General features: G+C 39.9%; 2 protein-coding genes across 3 annotated transcripts; one reads left to right on the top strand and one right to left on the bottom strand.

Annotated features, from left to right (window-relative positions):
* Window positions 1–456: 456 nt before the first annotated feature.
* On the top strand, window positions 457–9728 carry LOC141791417 (zinc finger Y-chromosomal protein 1). Of its 2 annotated transcripts, XM_074671860.1 has the most exons (7): window positions 459–834; window positions 2852–2948; window positions 3175–3489; window positions 3936–4085; window positions 4610–4738; window positions 6201–6344; window positions 6879–9728. In XM_074671860.1, exons 2-7 carry the CDS (start codon window positions 2882–2884, stop codon window positions 8177–8179), a joined length of 2106 nt encoding a protein of 701 aa, XP_074527961.1. In that variant the 5' UTR covers window positions 459–834; window positions 2852–2881; the 3' UTR covers window positions 8180–9728. The 2 variants fall into 2 exon arrangements, with proteins under 2 accessions (XP_074527962.1, XP_074527961.1); XM_074671861.1 differs by lacking the exon at window positions 4610–4738 and having other exon boundaries at window positions 457–834.
* A 500-nt stretch (window positions 9729–10228) lies between these two features.
* LOC141791418 (palmitoyltransferase ZDHHC23-A-like) lies at window positions 10229–23052 on the bottom strand. Its single transcript, XM_074671862.1, has 10 exons — window positions 22451–23052; window positions 21428–21581; window positions 19075–19707; window positions 18291–18458; window positions 17911–18148; window positions 11240–11379; window positions 11077–11150; window positions 10824–10937; window positions 10622–10723; window positions 10229–10533 (listed from the first exon to the last, which is right to left on the bottom strand). Exons 2-10 carry the CDS (start codon window positions 21544–21546, stop codon window positions 10514–10516), a joined length of 1608 nt encoding a protein of 535 aa, XP_074527963.1. The 5' UTR covers window positions 21547–21581; window positions 22451–23052; the 3' UTR covers window positions 10229–10513.

Below are 23052 nucleotides of genomic sequence, written 5' to 3'. Positions count from 1 at the left end.
TTGGTTCGGTGGGAAGTCAAAAACAATCTAGAAATAAATACTGTTGCATTAAGAAGCATTTTAATTGTCCCTAATCCAAACTAAGGCTTGTCCATTACATGTAGTTTGAATAAAGTAAAAATAAAATTTACTGAGCTTCTACTACAGTCAACAGCCAATATTATTTTTCATTTCTACCTGCATTATCCCATTAAAATATATATGTGTGTGTAAATTTAGATGTATATACATGGACTTTAAGTTGTTGTACATATAAATGTAGGTTTCTGAAGTAAGAATACAGAATGATACTGACATTGAATTGTTTGCTTCAAGGGTCAGTTAACAGGTGCTCTTTGCGTTAAGGGCAATTTAAATGTATTTACTTTTCTAGCAAACGTGCATGCGAGTCCACTGTTGGGGAAACTAAAGTAAGACTGACTATCATGAAAACCTCGGGGCACAAACACATGAAGATGAAAGCAGCATTGCACTCTTGACATGTCGCGTATGAACAGCGGTCTACAGACTATGGCCTGTTTGGTGCCTGCCGGTGTGATTTCCACCACAACCCTTCCGCATTTTCCTGCTGCTCTCGGGCTGTGACGTGTCGTGCTGACGGCGGCCTTGGAGCTGGAGGAGCGGGGGGCTGTAGCATGACAAGATCTGGCTCCAGACGTCCTGCTTTGCTTTCAGCGGAGCTCCAGAAACGACCCCTAACCCCTCCTTCTCTGCTCCTCTCCGGCCCGCCCAAATAACACAAAATTCCCGACTGAATCCAGCCCGAGTCTGGGGGAACCAGGCGGCCTGGGAAGCCGAGGAGCGGACAGAGGCTATCCCTGCAGCATTAATCTGGTACGCGGGTCTTTGTTTTTCTCCTGGGGTGCCCGTTTAAAGACTCCTGCTTGCATTTTGGCGACCTAGTTAGTCTTTGTTTTTGCATGCATGTGGTGTTTAATTTATTTCTTTATTCTCACTGTGAGGCCGCAGAGGGTTGGGCCTTTTCTTTCAGGCCCAGGCCCTTTATGGAGGCCGTTACGGGTAAACCAGGCCTATCCGGTTTGCTAGCCAGTCTGCAGATAGAAAAGAAGTTTTGTGCTCCCCAGTCGTCGTTAGTTAACGTACCATTGAGTTATTATAGACCACGTCTGATCTAATGCGATGCATTCTTCAACTGTAGTGCGAATTAGTCTATCTTGACGCTGGGTGGATGAGTCCATCGGTGTTACAGTTAGCATTCAGTCAGACACTAGCTAACAAAATGGCGGATGCTGCCGTTATGAAAACGGTTGTTGAAAATGTGTCGCCTCCTCCTGCATGCTAGCTACTGCAGGGTCGCCCAAATGTGGATTTAAACTTTTATTACTGCTATGTTGTTTTATTTTAATTTGCTGCATAAGCCTCGGTGCATACATGTGTCTCTTTTTGTGTGTGCTGCTCGTGACAGGCGGGCTTAGCGTGTGTGATCACAGCTAACGCTGCTCCAGTGGTCAGTTGAAGACATTACCGGTAATCGCCTCATCGGGTTTACTCTGGCTTTAAGTCGTGCATGAATGAGAAGCTAAGTTAGTCTCATTACCCTGGCATGTGGAACGTCTGGCGGTATCTTACAGCACACTGATACGCTGTGTTATGCGCCACATTTCCTCACACCGTTGTCATAATTTTCCTCCCAGAGGTGGGGGATGGTACATATAGTGGAAATTAAATGGCATCGTCCACACCACTGTTTACATCTCTGCAGCACCCCGTGTATGTGTTTGTGACAGGTCGAGGGATTTTGTCGCATATTGTCTCACCTTCATCTCCATGGTGAGGACAGTGCCAAACTGGGCTCGTATGTGTCAACGTTTTGTTCACGTTTAATTGGAGTAATGATGCAGGTAAAGCAAGAATGCCACCGGTCATTTCACTGACTGTCCTTTTGCCGCGGATACAAGATTCCACTGCTAAAATGCATCCTCCCAATAGTCCCCACATCCGTTACTGAGAGTTTTTTAAGTATTTATTTGAAAGAAACCAGTTGTTTTATGACGGGTTTTTTGTTGCATGATCATGTGAATGAAATATTAACAGTTGAAACACTTTACAGATATATTTTATTCCACTAGAGGACAAAACACATCAATAAGCCTTACTGACTGTGTGTGTTTGTGTTTGTATGTATATGTATATACACAAACACACGCATACACACAAGGAATAATGCTGTTATTATTGTGTTTTTTTTTTTTAAGCTAGCCTTTGTTTGAAACGGTTTACTCTGCATTAATAACACACACACCTATGAATGTGCTTTCACACCAACCCAGTTTCGTACAAACCATCCCAAAATAACCTCGACACATAGGATACTGTGTGTGACGATTAAAGGATTGTATTGTAGCTCTTATTAGGTGTTGGGGTGACACTGCAGTAGTTGACAAACACCAGGCCAGAGGTCTGCATGGTATGAATCACATCATGATGATTGACAACTTAACATACATTTCACATTTTTGTCCTGCAAAGCGATAATGAAAGGGTTATAGTTGCTTGTTGCTGGAAAAACAGTTTTGAGAATATAACATTTCACAATCACAATCTGAGAACCGCCACCTTTGTTTGTGTTAAAAGTTTGGAAACATAAACAAAGCACCAAAATCTAACACATGATCTTTGCCTGAGGTGGCTGAATATGTCTGTCTCTCTGTACATTGATGCTGTAGACAAGGTGAGGGTCAGTCTGAGAGGAAGTGTGAGAAATATGCACGATAAGAAAGGTCTAGACAATAAATGCTACCTGGTATTGCTCGTCATTCCTTGGTTTCATAAAGGTTGCCTTCCATATGTTGTGGTCACTGAAGATTAAAGCTCTTGTGTTTGTTTTCAGCACTTCAGTAACAAATGCAGTGCGAGGACAATGGATGAGGATGTCACCAGGCTTGCCATACATACAGAAGAGCCTAAAATAATCTTACACGGATCGGGTAATTGGCCATACTTAGATCATGTGTTTAATTGTTTGTGAGTATGTTTGGTTTGTGTTCGCTCTTTAGTTAGCCAGATTAATATGTTTTTATAAGGGTCAATGGTTTTAAAGATAATAGATTTGTATATTGTCACTTGGTAATTAAGTATAACATTTGTTTCACCTAAAACAAACTGCTCCCACTCAAGGATTATGGATCAACTGAGGTCTCCTACTTCTTCCAGATGAGGGTGGTGCTGGTGGACAGGAGTTTGTCGTGGAGCTTCAAGAGACTGTGCTGGTGTCAGAAGGCGAGGGGGAAGGCATGGCAGTCCACAGGTTTGCCCCAGATGAGTTAGTGATCCAGGATGCTGTGGAAGATGTGGTTTCTGAGTATGTACACTGTGATGAGGATGGAGATGTTGCTGTGGAAACCTGCGTGATGGCCCTGGAGGGTGAGGAGGAAGGCGTTGCCATGGGAGACATCCCTGAAGATGGGCTGGACCCAGAGCAGCAGGACGACGACCAAGATGGCTGTGGCGATTATCTGATGATATCCTGTAAGTTCACTGTTGAGTACTGTGTTTATTTTTAAATTTTACTTTCTGGAGTCCGCTACTTTAAACTGAGTTAAGATAAACAACCAGAAGTGTTCAAGTTACACCCATGTTGCTGAACCCTTAGTTTGAATTTGTGGCTTTACAGTTAAAGTAAAAACATTCTGAAATTCTTTTTACCTGTTTAGTTCAAACAACATTTTTTGGTACTGCTGACGTGTGTGCAGCCACACGTTTCGGTTTTTAACACTGCAAAAGATGTGACATTTTAAATATCTCTGGTAAAACTTTATTTTAACACTTGATTCTAAATTGATGCAAAATTATCACTAGAATCCAGCTTCTAGCTACAAGGACTATGTTTTACAGAATGGCACTGCACCGTTTTAGATTTAAACTCTGATTTTTACACCCTAAATAATAAAATGGTGCACCTTCCCCCTTACTAGTGGACGAGGCTGGAAAAATGGTGTCCGAGGATGGGACGGAGGTGACAGTGGAGGGAGCTGTGGAAGACCAGGAAGTGGAGAAGGATGAGGATGGGCAGGAGGTGATAAAGGTGTACATCTTCAAGGCTGACTCTGGGGAGGATGACATGGGTGAGTAACAGTTAGGTTTGAATCTCTGGTTAAACCATTAAAAAAGTGAAATTATAGCTGGATTGCTTGTGGTAGCATTTTATTCAGATTGTTTCGCTAGTTTCTAAACAAAACTACAAAGCAGAAAAACCTCATCTCTTCCAGCCTGCCACTTGAGCTTTACAAATCAATGAAGTATCCCCTTCTGTAGCAGAAACCTCGATCAGTTTTCTGTAAGAAGGGCTTGCTTTTTGTTCATGACCCTGACCAAATCTGGTATTGGACTGAATTATCAAGTATCTGATTCCAACTCCTTTAGAGAAAAGGCCACAAAAAGCCAAGAAAAGGCCAGACTAGGCTATCTGGAAAAGTAACAAACTTCTACACTATGAGTGAGATTGTTTGTTTCTTTGTGGAGTCAGAACCCAATACAGTATTTTAAAGGTTGTAGGGAAAGTTTGAGGGCTCAGTCTCTCACAGTTTGACAAGTTTTTGGTCAGTTTTGCCAACCTTGGAGTATTTACAATGTTTGTAATACTCTGCAGGAGAGTCTGTTGACATTAGTGATGGAGACACAGAGAGCATGGCGCTAACAGAGTCTTCTGGCCAAACGCTGAGAGAGAAAATGGTTTACATGTCTGTTGGAGATCCTCACCACAATCAAGGAAACCACGGTGAGTCACATTGATCGAACAAGTGGCGTAGACTGCCTGAGCGGTGCAGGCTTTGGTTTTGTGCATGTTGGGCACATCGGTAGATGGATTGTATCCGGCTGATGGGGGTTATACAGAGAAGAGCCAGTCACACACTATGGCCCAGGCAACGAAGTGTCTCTAAACAGGAACTTAACGTTTATGACCTGGGCAGTTGTTTAAGGTTAGCACATGTTTTTGTTAAATTGATTTCCTAAACCTGCTCAGGAAGTCTGGGAATCAGCAACGTCTGAGAGTCTCAACTGCATGCTGTGTTCACACCCGACGAAAATAAGATCGAAGGGCATGAGTGAAGTACGTGTCAACGTGTTGTGCAAATGGGAGCTAATTTTCTGACACACTTGGGCAAATGAACGATACGTAAAAAAGACGGCCAATTCCTTACATATTTAACTTTGTACTCGCTTCATTCACTTTATATGCTTATTCATGAGAGATGAAATATTGGAACTTAGTGAGATAGCCCATCAGAGATCCTCAGGTGACGTGTTACCGAATACGTTGACAAGCTGCTTTTGGCTAAAAAATATGAGACAAAATGTATCATTATGCAGCTAACCTGATCTCTATGTCAGGGGTTCACAAATTTTATGATGCCAAGGCCCCCCCAAACATCCTGGCTGGGGACCCCTTTAAAAACAGACAACACTTCAAAATATGTAAAGAAATGTAAACTTTAAGAATACATTGTCTAACTTTTATTCACTTTTCTATAATTTTTACATTTTTTAGAACAGGAAGTTATTAGAATTATTACAGACAAAACCCAGACTCACACAAATAGGTTGTTGCAAAAGTGAAGAATACATTTCAGGGCTCTGTCAGCCAAGATGGATACTTCTTTCTTACATACAGGGGAAGAGCATTAAAGTTCAGTTTAGTTTTTTAGATACCTCAATAATAGACGCAAACCACCAGGTCGACACGGATCATGACATCATCATGCTGAAGTTGCAGTTGTTACACAAGGTGCGGTTAGGTATTACCCGAGACTTGAGAATCCGACTATTGTGGCATTTCAAGTTTTGTATGTTCCGGACAAATGGTTTTAAAAAAATAAAAATAAAAAATAATAGTTATAATAAGATCCTATTTTTACCTTCCCTCCAATTTTTTGGAGGTCCCCCTGGTGACCCTGGTGGCCCTCCATGGGGCTGTTTCCCCCACTTTGAAAACCACTGCTCTATGACACCATCTGTGTTTTAAAGGAACCAGATAAAAAGGAGCTAGCTTTAAGGAGAGTGCGTGAGGAGCACACGTGAATGAAGCAAGCTATAAAATATTCACATATCTGTGTAGGCATAAAGTGTACAATCATTTGAATTTGGTGTGAACAAAACTTTGGTTTTACAGAAGCTGGTTTGAATTTTTTATTTATTTATTTTTATTTATGTTTTAAAGAGTGTTTGTGTTTTCTTCTTAGGTGTGGAGGATATCGAGGGTTGCGAAAACAGAAACGGTGCAGCCAGCGCTCTGCTGCACATTGATGAATCTGACGGGGTGGATGAAATTAACAGACAGCGCAACAAGAGCAAAAGACGGTCAGAGCCACGCCAGGTACAGACAGGTAAGAACACACAAAAAAGTGGCCTTAACATCAAGATTTTCTTTGATTTACTGCACAATAAATTAATTGGTTACATCATTTGTGCTGCAGTGGAGTTGTTCAGTACTCATCTGTATTGAATATGTTATCGATAAGTGGATGTTCTTGAAACCATTGCTCAGCATTTTGATTTGAATTAATGGAGAGGGGGAAAAACTATAGTACGTATTGACAAACTGAATTCTGGTAGTTTATTTCTTGACATTATTTAGAGTCAGCCTACCAAAAGTTTAGGGTAGGTAATGATTATTATTAAACTGTGTCTACAACTAGTTACCTATTACATTTTCCACCCAATTATTTAGTAGATCTTGATGATACCTTTTGTTACTAACCATACAAACAAAGAAAACCTCAGCATGATCCTATTCTCTAGTTTGTGGTGTCAGGTATACTTATACATCATTACAATACAAACTAAAGGGAGGCAGAGATAACAAAAAGTGCTCTATCATTTTATTAGTTTCATCTCCCTCTCGTTGTTTTTCTCCTCAGCCATCATCATTGGCCCATATGGTCAACCTCTGACAGTTTACCCCTGCATGCTTTGTGGTAAGAAGTTCAAGTCAAGAGGTTTCCTGAAACGCCACACCAAGAACCATCACCAGGACGTCCTGACGAGGAAAAAGTACCAGTGTACTGACTGTGACTTCACCACCAACAAGAAGGCCAGCCTGCACAACCACATGGAGGTGCACGCACTTAGCAGCAAGGCTCCTTTCGAGTGTGAAATGTGCGGCAAGGAGTTCCACCAGCAGGCGGCACTATTCTCCCATAGACTGCAGCACCACCACAGAGAGCCCAAGAACCAGCCGCCTCCTCCGCCCACCAAAATGCATAAATGCAAGTTCTGTGACTATGAAACTGCTGAGCAAGGTCTGCTCAATCGCCATTTGTTGGCTGTCCACAGCAAAAGCTTTCCACACATCTGTGTGGAGTGTGGAAAAGGCTTCCGACACCCCTCAGAGTTGAAGAAACACATGCGCACACACACAGGGGAGAAGCCTTACTCCTGTCTGTACTGCGACTATAAGTCGGCCGATTCCTCTAATCTCAAGACGCACATCAAGACTAAGCATAGCAAGGAGATGCCATACAAATGTGAGCGCTGCTTCCAGACCTTTGCAGAGGAGGAAGAGTTAATGCAGCATGGACTGACACATGAGGAGAATAAGACCCACCATTGTGCCCACTGTGATCATAAAAGCTCCAACTCCAGTGATCTAAAGCGTCACATCATATCAGTTCACACCAAGGACTATCCACACAAATGTGCCATCTGTGGTAAAGGCTTTCACCGGCCGTCTGAACTGAAGAAGCACTCAGTCTCTCACCGCACCAAGAAACTCCATCAGTGCCGGCACTGCAACTTTAAGATTGCAGACCCTTTTGTTCTCAGTCGTCATATCCTGTCAGTCCACACAAAGGAGCAACAGGCCTCTCCTGAAAAGAGTGAGGCCAAGAGGACAGAGACACACACTCCTGCTGTGACACCTAAAAAGTCTGCGCCGAGTGGGTCCAGCAGCGCGGGCCCACCCGGCAGAGTCAGTGCAGCCAGCTTGGCCAGCAGCGTGACTGTAGTTATTGGTAAAGGACAAAAAGAAAGGAGAATCTACCAGTGCCAGTACTGCGACTACAGCACCGGGGATGCCTCGGGTTTCAAACGGCATGTTATTTCCATCCACACGAAAGACTATCCACACCGATGCGAGATCTGTTCGAAAGGCTTCAGACGACCCTCAGAGAAGAACCAGCATATCATGCGTCACCACAAAGATGTGGTCCAGGCAGAGTGACTCTGATGGAGCCAAATACTGTGCCACAATAATGAACCACGTCAAAGCGACCATCACACCCCAATCACTGCCCCCTCAGTGCGGCACCATCATGTTGAAATAATGTGGTGTGTGTGCGTGCTGCACTTAGCCCATTTCGTTGTTTTGCTCTTTTTGATCCTCAGCCTAATGTTTGTTCGAAACCATACACACATGTACATAACAACGCTCTGTCAGAGTTAGAAACTAAGCCCCTCTGTAGACTTGCACTTTGAACTGCATGTCCCTTGCTGGTGACGGTGTGCATGGCAGATTGTGCAGGTGTCTTTTTGTAGATAAACATCTTTAAGTTTGCAGGCAGCAATCAGTTGTCAGTCACAATGGTCCTAATTATTTGTTTCAAAACTGAAGTGTATTTTGCAAAACGTTTGCATCATTTTTTTAAAAATATACTCAACAAAGCAGTATGGATTAGCAGCCTGTTCGCAGTAGCACTTACCATCCTGGTAAAGGTCATGATGAATGCAGTACTCAAATCATGGGTTGTGTATACGCATGTGTCTGGTGTGTGTGTGTGTGTGAGTGCGTGTGAGTGTCAGAGAGACTTTAGGTGTGAATCAGTGAGAGTGAATGTCCAAAAAGAGCATTTTTTTGTGCTTCCTGGTGCTCAGACCCCACCTTTCTGTATCATAGTGCTTTTTGTTGTGTTGACAGAAACACACACTGGCTGTGTACAGCACCCAGAGAAAATGATCTTCCTCAACTGTGTACACAGGGGTGTACCACCATGGAGTTAACACAGAACACACAGTGAAGTAGTGGATGTGTCATAATAGTAAATCCAGTTCATGTGCACCTTTTATCATGATCATTACCTGATTGCTTGATCATCAAATACCTGTCTGATATATCATTTTCCTGTTGGTAAATGTACTGCAAGTGGTGCCTGAAGCAGCAGAGATGAAGCCCTTAACAACAGTATTTTTAATTCGTAAATTCCACCCAGTAAATAAAACTTCTGTTGAATTGTAAAAGCAGTTTTATGTGTATTCAGCTTAAAAGACGAACAAACTTGCTTGTCTGATGATTTGACTTGGTATCAGTTTAAGCTTCAGTATCACACTGATTTAAGACTGAGTAAAAAAACAAGTTCACTTCTGTGTCAATTTACCGCCTTGGAACCAATTCAGTATATGTGGTGCTGCTGCTCACAGACTGTAGACTGAACTCTTCCCTCTCACACAGATGTACTTTTACCAGTAGAAAGGGAAAATGTATGTCTTTTAGAAGCAACTTCAGAGGGCAGGTGCTGGTGGTGTGCTTGTACTAAGGCTTTTTACTTTTTTGTTACCACCTGTGATTATTTCTGTTTTTATATTTATTTCATTTACAAGTTGTTGTATAGTTAAGTGTAACTAGACTTCTATGGGACGTAAATTATTGTTTTGTATACAAATCTGTACAAAGCGTGTAGATGTAAACACTTGATAAAAAGGAAATCTGACCTGTGTTGTTCTGGATGTACTTCAGCGTATTTGTTAAAAAAAGGTAATAAAAGCAAAGTATTTTAGCTGTTAGTCTTTTATTCTTCAAAACTGTTCACATCACACTTGACTATTCATTAAGTTGTTTGCGTTCAAGAGTGCCAAGGCAAAAATGCAAAATTGAATCCCTTCCTGATAAAATCTGTATTTGAAATTCTTTATAGGTCCTAAATTGTTTAGCCTATGCAGAAGTGTTAAAAACTGCAGGTCTTTGCCCGCCAAATAATGTAGACTTGCTCCTCTAGTGTGTAAGGTCACGAGCTCCTCAGAGAACAAATTGTACAAGTTTCATATTGTGACATAACTATGGTACGACACTGAACTTAAACCAAGTGATGTGAAGCTTTTAACTGCTTAAGCTGTGTTAGAGCCCAAAACATAACAATGACCCAAAATGTAAAAAAAAAAAAATATAATAACTGACCTAAAATGTAATAACTTTTTGCCCAAAGTGTAACAACTGGTTACATTTTATTACAATTTGGGCTCGGCATTTTTGTAACAATATCAACAACTTATTACATTTCAGGCATTTACACTTTTTTTTTTTATTACATTTGCGGTCCTTGTTACATTTCAGGTCAGGTCAAACACATTGTTATTAAAAGCAGATCATTATATCGGTTTCAAAACAGTCAACAGAATAAATACTTTATTTAGCAGGGAAACAAGACTAAACATCATGGTTGGTGCAATTTGGAGCTTTATTGATACAACAAATAAAAGAGCAAGAGACCTTGATAGATAAAGAATATTCACACAAAGATCTTTTAGATCTCCAAAGGGGATCTTTGGTATGATTAGGAAACAACTAGGCAGCTGGGCACTCTCCTAAAAAGAAAAAAAAAAGGTCAGATTTTCAGACAATCACTCCAAATCAAATTTTGACATAAAATCTCATTACTGATTCTGAAAGTACCATTTCTTGGAAGGATAGCAATATTCTCAGGCAGGATGCCGCTCTCCAGGGAGAACTGTCTGAACTTCTCCAGCAGATCGGCTCTGACTTCGACACTGCGACCTGTGAAATCACAAGACATAAAAACGCTTCTGCATGCAGAACTGTCCTAAAGAACCCACCCACCAGACACGGTTAGCTGTCTGACAAATGATGATGTTACCGTATAGTTTGTTAACAACAGTGTCTTCACCAGCCCTGGACTTAATGGTGTGAGCCAGGGCGTACTCATCATATTTCACTTCAACCATGCGCATGTCGTTCTGATTGTCCCAGCCTGATGGAGTGAAGAGCAGAAATACATCACAGGCAAAAGAAAAATTCAGGGTTTAATAGTGTTTACATGTTGTATGCACGCCTCTATATTTTAAACCATCGTGTGTGTGTGTGTGCGGGCATAGTGCACTTATGCTCACTTGAGTATGTGAACCTTCCAGGCATATCCGTCTTCTTGGCCAGGTTGTTCAGTCTAAAGCAAGAGCCATCAGCACTGCAAAAAAATGAAAAACAGCATCATTCCTTTTTTCCTTTATGTTTTCATTTTCTTTTTTTCTGAAGAAAGTCTTTTTCCTCACTCACTTAAGACTGGCGTATGAAACGTCCAGGTCTCCGTCTGCAGTAGGAGTGAAAATGGCAGTGCCCATCTTCATGCCAGCTTTGTGGCTGACAAACCACTCAGCGTTGGTGGCGAATCCAATCAGGTACCATTTCCCTGCCATCTGTAAAGCAACCATAGTGATGGAGATCAATCACAGTCAGAGTAATTAAAGTTTGCAAATATCAATATGCAAACTGTGCATTCTGTTCAATCCTGGAACAAGGAAAAAAAATTGAGGACGACTCTCCTTTTTATTTGTTTTTGTTTTCTTTCTGTTTCCATATCTGATCCACATTATTCACTGAGCAAAAAGTCCTGATTACTTACCTACCTCCAGTAAAACCCATTAATTGTGCATCCAGCTTTGTGTCTTACCCCCTGTGCATTGAAGTCTGCCTGTGGTAAGACTTCAGAAGACACCATCATGGCGCAGAGCATGGCTCCCAGCACCCTCACAAGTAAAGCCATAGTGAGACAGGAGTCGTGTCGGTCAAAGGCCAAGTGATGGAAAAAAAGTGATGGCTGAGATCCCGAGGTCTGATGTTGAAACTCTGTCTCACAACCTTTTATATAGTGGAGCAGAGAATGAGGATATGGCTCTTCTATGTTCCCTCCCAACCAGTACACACACACATACATGCACACACACACACACACACGCACACACACACACACACACACACACACACACACACACACACACACACACACACACATACCTACCCTGGAGCTGAGATGGGTTCAAACAAGCGAAGCCTCACGCAACATGGTTAGTTTTGAGGCCACAAGCTACACTTTCAGCTCTGCCAGCACAGATTGAACAGCTATGTGAGCGTTGAAAGACAGAAATAGGGAGAAACGTGCCAACAAACTACGTAATCTGAATAATCAATAGACAGGGATATCATCCTGTGTGTCATTCTTCATTTAGCTTAGGAAGGCACTTTGCTACCCCCTGCAGTTTCATTCTCCAGCTTTCCATCCGTGATAGGTGATAAAGCTGTTGTTTTCCTCCAGTGCTTTCCATGGCAGAGAGCACAGAATCAAACACATCTGTCAGCAGAACGCTGCAACTGTAAACACAGACATTATACAAGAGGCTGCGATGAAGGGGTTCCCAGCGCATGAATCAGGATTGCTGTGATTTTAAACTCTCCCGGAGAGCCATAACACACCTGTATAAGTTTAAAATCTGCAGAAACTCCATCAATTTTGTCTTAAAATTACAAAAATTACAGTAGGAAACAAATACAACATGGCCCTCCTCTATTCTTGTTCTTAATAAAACATCTAATTTAACTTTATGTTAAGATAAAAAAAATAATGGCAGTACACCCTTTGCTTAGAGGTGTTAAAGCTATGATGATTGCTCAGCAGGTCAGCAGCATTTGGAAATGTTACATCTTCTTGATCCAACAGTGCTCCCACTTTAAAAAACCCTAAAGTGCAAAACATGACAAAAAGAAAAAACAAAAAAAAAGAAAAAATAAACAGGGAATAAACTAGGCAGAAAAAGTTACAAAAAAGGGATAAAAATAGAAACAACAAAAAAGAAAACAAGTACAACAAAAAAACTGCATAAAAAGAGAAATAAAGAATATGCAACCATGAAAAATGAAAGCACAAAAAAGTGGTCCTCCATTTCCTCTTTTGTGTTTATGTTTCATTTTTGTTTTAATGGTTTATTTCCTGGAAAACTCCCCCAGACATAATCCCATCTCACAGGTATAAGCAGTAGTTTTAGCCTTTATAGGGCATAAGCATGAATCTGGGGGGTGTTGAACAAAACCAGGCTAGGGGTTTAAGCCGGTAAATATTGGTTTTCCTGGATGAACTCAAGTCTCAAGTCGGTTGCACAGGATCAGGCTAGAATTATCCTGGACAAGTAACCCTGGTGATTTATTCTCTGCAGCAAGCCTGCTCCATACCGGGCTAACAACCAGGATAAGATTAACCCTGACCCAGTACCATGAGACATTAGTGTGGTTTGGACGGAGATACACAATTAAAATCCAAACAGAAAAGAGTATTTAAAATAACAATTTAAAATAACTAAAAGACCTTTAAAAATAGAATTAAAAAAAGACAGAAAGGGTTAAGATAACTTCGTTAACTCATGAACCGAACCAGAGGCTGTTGGCTGCTTGGACACCTGTGCCACACTCAGATGCTGAGATGAGTTAGAGAAATTCAGTCAGGTACAGGCAGATGCGCGCCAGAGTACAGAGAGTCCTTCCACCTACATACTTTGCTGGTTGAAACAGGTTTGCCTTTTGCCCTAAGATGAATATTTGAAGAAATGTTACAAAACTGTATAGGCACCCTTATACAAACAGGTGCATACGTCTACATAAGTTTGTTTTCTTTTACATAGAGGATGTAAGAATCAAATGGTTTAAAACAAAAATAGAAGCAATGTTAGCAAATGGGGAAGACTGGAAAATCACTTGGTATTCCATCCCAGGGGTCACCACTCATCATCCAATAAGTGTGAGACAACTGCTAATGCTGCAGTTACAAGGTATAAAATACATATATGTGATGGTTTATTAACACAAGTAACCAGATATTGCCATGCAATGTATCTGCTTCTGGATAAACTTACTAGTTGAATCAAAGCCAATATTGGACCTTTTTGAAAAGAGAATGCCTCCATAGTTTACTATTTTCACCAGCTGTTAAATATTTGGAGCAAGTTAAGTTTCTCCCTCTTGGTTGTTCAAATCTAAAAAAAATAATAATAATTTGGATGCAACTCAGATTTGAACATCTAGACTCATTACTCAGGACAAATGTAATGGAAAGCTCCACTTTTTTTTCTGACATCTGAATATTTTGATAACAGCTCTCTACCTGTCTCAGCTGAGACATCTGTCCTCAGTATTAAAGAGCTCCAAGAAACGGCATGTAGAGACACACATACACACTTAACATACAGACTATACTATACAGAATATACTGCATACTGGGAGTGCATTGAGGTCAAAAGAAAAAAATCCACCAGTTATATAAAAATGGCTTAAGTTTATGAGGTGACTGAAATCAGGTCACAGAAAGATGGTCAAAGAGAAACAAAGTTTTACATGCACAATGATTTTATGATAAGCTGTTCAGTCTTTAAGTAAATGGTGCTAATGGTGTATTGTCTTTGTAAATAGAGAGAGGCAGCTTAGTGGTACAATGACTAGCCCTGTTTTCTCACAGCAAGGTTTCTGGTTCAAATCCCAAGTTGCGCCGGGGCCCTTCTGTGGAAAGTTTTTAGTCCTATGAGTTTTCTGGTTTCCTCCCACAGAACAAAAACATGCTCATGAGGTTGACTGATCACTCTAGGTCAGTGGTTCTCAAATGGGGTACATGGACCCCAGGGAATACACAAGAGCACTCCAGGGGGTACTCAAGATAAAAAATGTATATTCAGAAATAATAACTTATGCCCTATGGTCACGGTTTTCAGGGTTAACAACAATATTATTGTTTATAAATAATATTTCAGGACTTCTGGTGAAGCGGCCATGAGAGTAGCAGCCTAACTTCAGAGCTCCCTGACCCTATGTCTAAAACACTGTCTTTTTGAACTGAAAACTGACTAAAAACCATGTAATATGAGCAAGGCATTGATGATATAAAAGGGGGAAGATGGAAAAACGCAACATCTAGACCAAAAATTGCAGTAAAGAAGACATGAGAACAGACAATCTTCCCAAGTCACTGAAATTTCCTATAATTACACATGATCAGAATGCAGCCCTGTTAGTGAAAGTAACAGCAGAAGAGCTTGAATAGGCAATCTCAATTGCGGATGGTTCCCTATCAAACTCCTTTGCATAAAAAGGTTGCAGGCAAAGTTTCGTATGTCTCCACTTCTATTTGCAATTTTTATTGAACCATTTAGCCAGTGGATCAGACTAAAAGATAAAATACACAGAATCAAGATCAGCCAGAGAGAACAAAGAATTGTGTTATTTGCAGTTGATATTTTTCCTGAATTAATCTCAACCCCTCACAGAACATGGAATGTAGGAAACCATGCAGGCAGTAAGGCTTAGACACCCCTCCACCCACCCACATGCACACACACACACTCACACACACACACACACACACACACACACACACACACACACACACACACACACACACACACACACACACACACACACACACACACACACACACATTATTTATTAGATTTGCTTATTAGGTTTGCTGTTAATACCTCATTTTATAAGAATACTCAGAGAATACTCAGACAACAGTGTGTTATACTTGTCAAACTGTATCTCTTTATTTTCTGAAAAATGGTTGTAACTTTGTCTAGCTGTGAACATGTTTCAATTTTGCTTTGAATAAAACTTAAATAACAAAAATAAATAAATAAATAAATAAATAACATTTAAGAAATCAGACACTAGTAGCATAGCACTATGTTTTACGTCCTCTTTCCAACCAAAACTGCTATGCGCTTGCGGGGGGTAGCAGGAAAGACATTTCACAGGGGGTACATCACTGAAAAAAAGTCTGCTCTAGATTTCTTTACTTCTATGTTACTCACTACTCACTCCGGACACCAGTAGATGAAGCAATGCAACACTTGAGTGAGAGACTTGGTTATTTAATTTATCTCATTTCACTTAATCTGTTAACATCTTTACTATTCAAGAAGCTTAGGGTGGTAATGGAGAAAAAACTCATGCATTCAAAAAGAGTTTTTACAGCTTTGGGAGTCTGATGTCATGAATGCTGAGTTGTGAGATTTAATTTTGAGGATTTAAAAAGTTGGCCTGAGGGTGGCGCCATAGAAAAGCCCTTTTTTCACAGAATCAATTGGAAATCAACTCCCTGCCTGTAATTCATGTTACACAATAAAAATTGATAAGCTGATTTGTAACTCCTAAATCAAACTATTAAAAATAGTTTTAAAGTTTTTTTAGTTCATAAACTATCAATTATGAGTACCATTACATGAAATGAGCAAAGTTTTAAACCTGATAATAGTGTAAACAAGCTGTTGACATTGGACACCAATGAGACATGATTTTTTTTTTTTTAAGATAATGTTCAGTGACTTAGAGAATGGAGGTGCCAAGCATTAAAAAAAACAGTGAAAGAGACTAACTGGTGTCCTGATGTCTGATGATACTTGTGTTGGTGCATAATTAACTTTGTGGTCAGGATACAGAGTCCTGGTATAAAGATTTTTTTAAAGCAGCCAGAGTAGAGTAATGAGAGTATCAGAGTAGATGGTATGGTTGAAATTGGCACATTGAGTCATTAAATAAAGCCCTTCCCTCGTATAACTCTAAAATACAAGTAACATTCACAACAGAAACATGTATGACTATTGCGTTATAATTTGATCGGATAGTTTAGAAACCTGACTGAGCCTGTGCTAGGTGCACACCTGACACCAGCATCAGTTGAGGAAAAACACTGAACAGTTAAAATAATAATCACAATTGGCCTGTAGGTGGCGCCGTAAGACTGACTGCAGAGCCACGGCAATGGAAGTAGTTGGGGAGTGGAGATGCCATATACATTATCTAATTGAGTGATGTAAAAGGAATCAGTGCATTGATTTAAACAGTTTCACTGATGGATCCATTATGATCAAAAGTGATAATGGGAATTAATGGGAAGCATATGGAGTTACTGGAATCTAGTCATCATTCCAGATCACTTTCACAGTTAAGTTTGTTACATTTACCAGGCTCCATAAAGGTTGACAGATTAGCTTTAACAGATCAAATGTAATGCATTACAGCAAGGGTAAAGGCTGTAGCTTAAAGCTTAATATAAATAAATAAGTAGTATCCGTAAACAGTCACTGTCTTTTAAAACAAGAAGCTCTGGACAGAGTAAAATGAGCCCCACTGGCATAATGACATAGTGATGAGCAAAACCATTAGGTTAAAAAAATCGATAACAGAGCACTGCAGAGAAAATATTGAACAAATGCAGGAAAAACAAGATAGCATCGGCCGTAAGAGGAAAGATGAGCAAAGCCTTTCCATAAAGTTATGACTGAACTCTCCCACCACTGACTCACAGGGGTCAGATGAAGTGCTCTATTTGTTCATGCCAATTTGTTTCTCTCTCATATGCAACACTGAATATCCATTCTAAAAATAGGTTTTAACTAAAGCGCTAAAACAGATATAGAATCTCACAAGAATAATAATCCTGAGATTTGTCAAAGTCCAGCTCCATCCTATCCTTTATTCATGAATGGACAGATATTCAACTTAATGTTTGATACTGACACGTTAAAGCTAAATGCTACCGGCCTCACATGAATATGTTGACATTCAGCTCTTTAAAAGATAGAAGATGGTTTGTAGTTCTTAATCATTGCTACTGAGTGTTTTAATGACTGAAGTGCAGTCAGAAATGCTGCTGGTAGAAAGTATATATGCATGTTAATACAAAAACACCTGCAGCTAAATGTCAGCAGGGTTTTTTTCAGGAAGACAACTGCTCAAAAATCTCCAAGAACAGCACAGGTTTCACCGTGTAGCCTCAGAAACAACCAATTAGGAGGCTAGAATGACATGAGCTTTAAAATATCTTTGAACAACATGCTGAATATACAGTCTGTTATCGTGGGTGCAAAACAGAACTAGACCAAGTCAGTAAGGCTGGAGCGAGGAGAAACTGAGGCATCTGCCATGGTAAGAAACTCAACCCAGTTCTGGTAAAAGCCACGTGAATACTCCCCCGTGTCAATGACGAGTCCCCACAGGCGGCTCTGGCCCGTTTTGTTCCTCAGAGCCAGCACGGCCTCCCTCTCTGTCACATTGTAGCTGATGTTCAGAACCTGTGCCACTAATAAATAAAGCAATCCAGCTGTGACGATGCTGCTGTACCACACACAGGTGAAGCAGAGTGCTGTGCTGTGAACAGACAGACAGGTATTACAACACTAACTGTAATGTTATTCTTTTATCTTTTATCACTTTGCTGCCAAAAACATTTATGAGACACAATGTTTATACAACCTTCATTAGACTTTTTAAACATTAAGGAGTGATGTACCTTGGCTGGCTGTAGACACCCGGGCAATAGAGGAGAGACATGATGAGATACTGTCGGGGACAGATGCTGCAAAGCACCAAACTGATGCCGTACAAAGAGGTCATCAAGAACACACAGAGGGTCAGCAAGAAGCTGCGATGGTTCGCCTGTCCGACACAGCTGTTTATCCTGTGGCAACACATGCAGACAAACACAGACACAAGAAAAAAAGAGACGCTCAGACCAGGTTAAAACAGCAACATGTTACCTGGTATATTGTGCATGAAATTAAAAATTCTTTTAATTCATATTTGACAGAATTTGCTTCATAATTCATCATACTATTCTGTTTTATTACTATGTTTTCTTGCCTGCTATCTCAAAAACATGTTTGGATTAATTCTGGAAACTCGAGACAACATATCAGATCAGTTCTGAGAGGGGCAAACAGTTTATTTCCTCTCTTCTCAACACTGCAAAAACATTATTTTTTATAATATAATTTTTATGTTATGTTGACTGGCTGACCAGTTAACAGCAGAAAAAAGAAGTCTAGATAGAGGCATATAACTGAGCTGTAGGTGTTAAAACACACCAGGGGCAGCAGAGTGAAAGAAAAGTTGATCAAATTCAGGAAAACTGATTCAGCAATGAAAATGTGCAACTCAATAATAGCAGGACAGTTTTACTAATTTATCTCAAGTCTGTATTCCTTAACCTGCTCTCTCTGAAAACACAAGACAAGAAAAGTTCAGTTAACCAGCCAGACATGATATACATACATTCAATGTGCAGTCCAACCCACCAGATACAGTGGTGGTCCAGGCGCTGGACACAGGATCCACAGGTTCGACAGTGTCCCGCCCGCGGGGGTCGCAGAATTTTACACACAGAACACCTACTCCATTTTTCTGTTAGGGCCTCCTGTTTTATCTGCAGCTCTTCTGTGTTATCTGAGGATAGAGCTGAAGACTGTATGGGTCCGTTTAGTCCTGAGTCCTTGTTTGCTTCCTGTCTCAGTGTGTGTTCTTCATGTAGGGAAGAGGTCACAAACCCGGGGCCTCTCTTTGTGTGAATCAAAGAAATGAGGGTGAGTACCATCCCAGAGGTGGCAGTAAACACCTGCAGCTGGCTGACATCCCCTCGAGGTAAAATCTCGGTGATGAAAAGGTAATACATGTAGAACAGGGAGTAGAGTGCAAGAGTGAGGAAGAAGAGGGTGCGCCTCTTCTTTCGGTGAGTGGCGTAGTAATACCAGAGCACCAGGCCTGGCAGAGCCGTTAGGATGATGACACCCAGCAGGTAGTGCAGCGCTGCGACCCGCAACAGTAAAGGCAGGAGCATCAGGGCTGGGATCATAGAAATCTCCAGCCTGTCGATGATGGCTGCCAGTACAGGAGAGTGACATCCACTTTTAGACCGTCTGTCCTTTAGCCACCTGCAGAGAACAGAGACCATCAAATCTTAAGTGCTGCGATTGTAGTTTATCTGCTTTGTCAGTGGAAAGGGATGAGACTTACTTGCTTTTAAGGTAAAATCACTTAAAACTCACTTCAACTGTTGCTTAAGCTAATGCTATGTTAGCTGGAAGCTTTTAGACGTTTATACTTTTCCTTTTTTTCTGAAAGTAAGTCAAGATTTATACCCCTTCTCGGTATGTCTGTTAAATATGAAACAACAGCCAAGCAAAAGTTAGCAAAGCTTTGCTCTCAAGAAGAGTTAGCTGAGGACCAGCCTGAATCTGTGTGAAGGATACACAGTTTTAATTAGTTGTTACTGAACAGAATTTTCTAAATTTATCTCATTTGTGTGAGCACCTTTACAGTTTACAGCTACATCTTGAATCCAACATTCTTTGGCTAAAATTCTATTCCCCCATATCTTTATTTCTTTCTTTTTTCATTTTATTTTATTTTATCATTATTATTATTATTATTATTATTATTATTATTTTTTTTATTATTATTATTTTTTTTTTTATTATTATTATTTTTTTTTTTGGGGGGGGGGGGGGGGGTAATGGTAGTTTTTATTGTTTTTTTTTGTTTTTTTTACATCAATAATGTTTCAATTTAAACTCAAAAACATAACTCTAACAGAGCCCCCCCTTTACCCAATGTACCTCACACAAAAAGGTAAGTAAATAAAACAGTTTGTCAAAGACTTGATTGAAGTAAATACAATTTATATGTATATATATATATATATATATATATATATATATATATATATATATATATATATATATATATATATATATATATACAAAAGAGCAGATCCCTCACTTGTCTCCACATATCTTGGACATTTTCAAAATTAAGTCTTGTGTTTCTACATTTCCCTTCATTTTAAGCCCTATTGTTCTGCAAGATTTTCTAGAAGCACTTTATAGCAAATAAATACATAAATGGATTAGTAATTTTGTTTTGATTATCTGCTGCAAAAATCATCAATATCAAAAACATTTCAGGACAAAATAGAATTGGCTGATCCAAAAACGTTTCAGTTGAAGCAGAGCTTATAGATGCCAAACACTGTCTTTATTTTCTAAATTTCAAATTCTGGGACAAAAAATCTTAGAAATATGGAAACATAGGCATGTGCCGGAAGTCAGCAAAGGTCTTATGGGGCTAGTGCCACCAGTCAGGGAGCTTGGATAGCTGTTTAAAATATTTATGCTTACCAGAAAACCTCCCTAGATGTTCATGTTTCTGTTCTCAACAGCCTCTGAATCCTCATAAGTAATATTACGTGTATCTTTTTAAGCATTTTTTGTTTGTCTGTTTTCTTTTAGCCAAACTTTTTTTTAATATGTTGTAGTCGGCCACCTACTTTTTCAAGCCAGGGGATTTAATGCTCCTTTAAAACCTACAAAATAAGGTCTTTTGAATAGTTTCCCTGGCTTTGGGAATTCGTGTCCCTCAAAATGAGTCAGAACACTTACCTTACCTTACAAGAAATTATCTACTTTTTTTCAAACCTAGCTACTAGCAAATCACTACCTACAAGAAAAAAATACCTGTGACTTAATTCTGTCTTTAAAAGAATATCCAAACCCTTTCTCTGACCGCAGTGCTCGTCTTTGTTTTGTTTACCACTTTACAAGTATACTTATGTAGTATTTATGTATAAATGTATTTACCTCAATTAATTCATACCTGTTAAAGGCTTCATCCAGATCCTCACAGTCACAGCAACATGCGCTCAGGTCCATATCACACTCACAGCAGCACATAGGATCATCGGGCTCTGGGGGCTTTAACTTCTCCCATTTCATAATGGCTGGTTTAAGAGGGCTGTGGAATTTACAACCTGTCAATTCAACACAAAAGGCCAACTATAAAAGCCTGTACTACTGAGCAACACTACTGAACACTGGTGGGAGGAAAAAGTTTGAATACATGAAATTAGTTTCATGACTTGAAAAGACAGGCACATGCACACACACACAAACACACACACCTTTAAACAGATCTGACGTTTTCTCATTGATGTCTGCTTAAACTGTTTTCTTTTTAAACATTGCATCACATTAATTATTTCAGTCTACTGAAAAGAGTTTTTTAAATACATTTTTGAAGCCATGATAATGATTCTTTGATTAAACTTGACTTGACTTCATGAGGCAAAAACACACTATGATGTCAAGTTCAGGATGTAACAAGGAAGCAACTGGAACCAATCGCACAAATACATTTATCACTTCCTGGGAAAAGCTACAGTATGACAAAACTGACACTTAGGTTAATGAAAAAAAAGAACAATGATCCTCAGCTCCAGAGAGATTTTAATATAATTTGCTAAAACAAGGCCGTCTTGTCTGCAGGGACAAGCTAAGTGGGCCAGCAAATCCAAGTCCTCAGTACTGTGAGACGTTCTTCAGCCATCGTCACACTGGGCTTTTATGTTAGTTTGATATAAAACTTTGTCTGTAAAACTTTTTAAACACTAAGTTTGAATTATACTTAGGCAAAAAGTAAAGGTGATAAATAGAAAATAGGCAGAAAAAAATGACTTTCTGAAACAAGGTCTTCCTGTATGACTTGTATTTTTCTAGTTTCACTATCTAATAAAAATCACTAACTCACTTAAGATTATTTATTTAGATCTATCTTTTTAAGTCAATGCACATAAAATTTCTAAACATCACAGAGCAAAGATAAAATGTCTCTTCAACTTACCTTTTGTCTCCTCAAGGAAAACAAAACAAAACAAAAAGCTGAGGTGACAATTTTTCTTCCTCCAAGTTGATCATCAACTGATGTAGAGAAAACTATGAAGAAACTGACCCCAAACTTCTTTGATTGCTGAAAAAAGGAAAACAGGAAAAAGCAGCCTTGGTTTCTCATCAGTCATTTGTGTTGAAAAAGGAAATTGGCATGTTTCTGCTCTGGGGAAGCTGCGATGACACCTTATCAGTGCAGTAGGATGGTTTTCATTTCTTGGATTCCCAAGGTGGAAGAGTCCCAACTCAAGGCAACTTGGATTCCAGCTGACAAGTGGTTTGATACTGGCTTACATCTGTCAGCTCACTTTCCCCGAGACTATCCTCCTCACACGTCATTAAATAGTTCACGAGTCGTTCTCTAGTGTAGCCCACTTCTACATCTGCTGTACAGCCTCTGTCAGTTACTATTTGAAGTTTTAATTCAGGCATGCTCGGTAAATATAGGAGCTACCTCGAGTGTTTGAGGGAGCCAGAGAGCCACGGGTCTGTCATGCCTCTTCTCTCACAGCTGATAGGCTGTGTAGATGTGTTCAAAAGCCCTTACAATCCACGCTG

The sequence above is a fragment of the Halichoeres trimaculatus genome, unplaced genomic scaffold (assembly GCF_033239565.1).
Source record: "Halichoeres trimaculatus isolate MK-OKI-2021-1 unplaced genomic scaffold, fHalTri1.1 fHalTri1_scaffold_6, whole genome shotgun sequence".
In the NCBI taxonomy this organism is placed as follows: domain Eukaryota; kingdom Metazoa; phylum Chordata; class Actinopteri; order Labriformes; family Labridae; genus Halichoeres; species Halichoeres trimaculatus.
The sequence above is the reverse complement of the archived record's forward strand: the minus strand, read 5'-3'. Positions and strand labels throughout refer to the sequence as shown.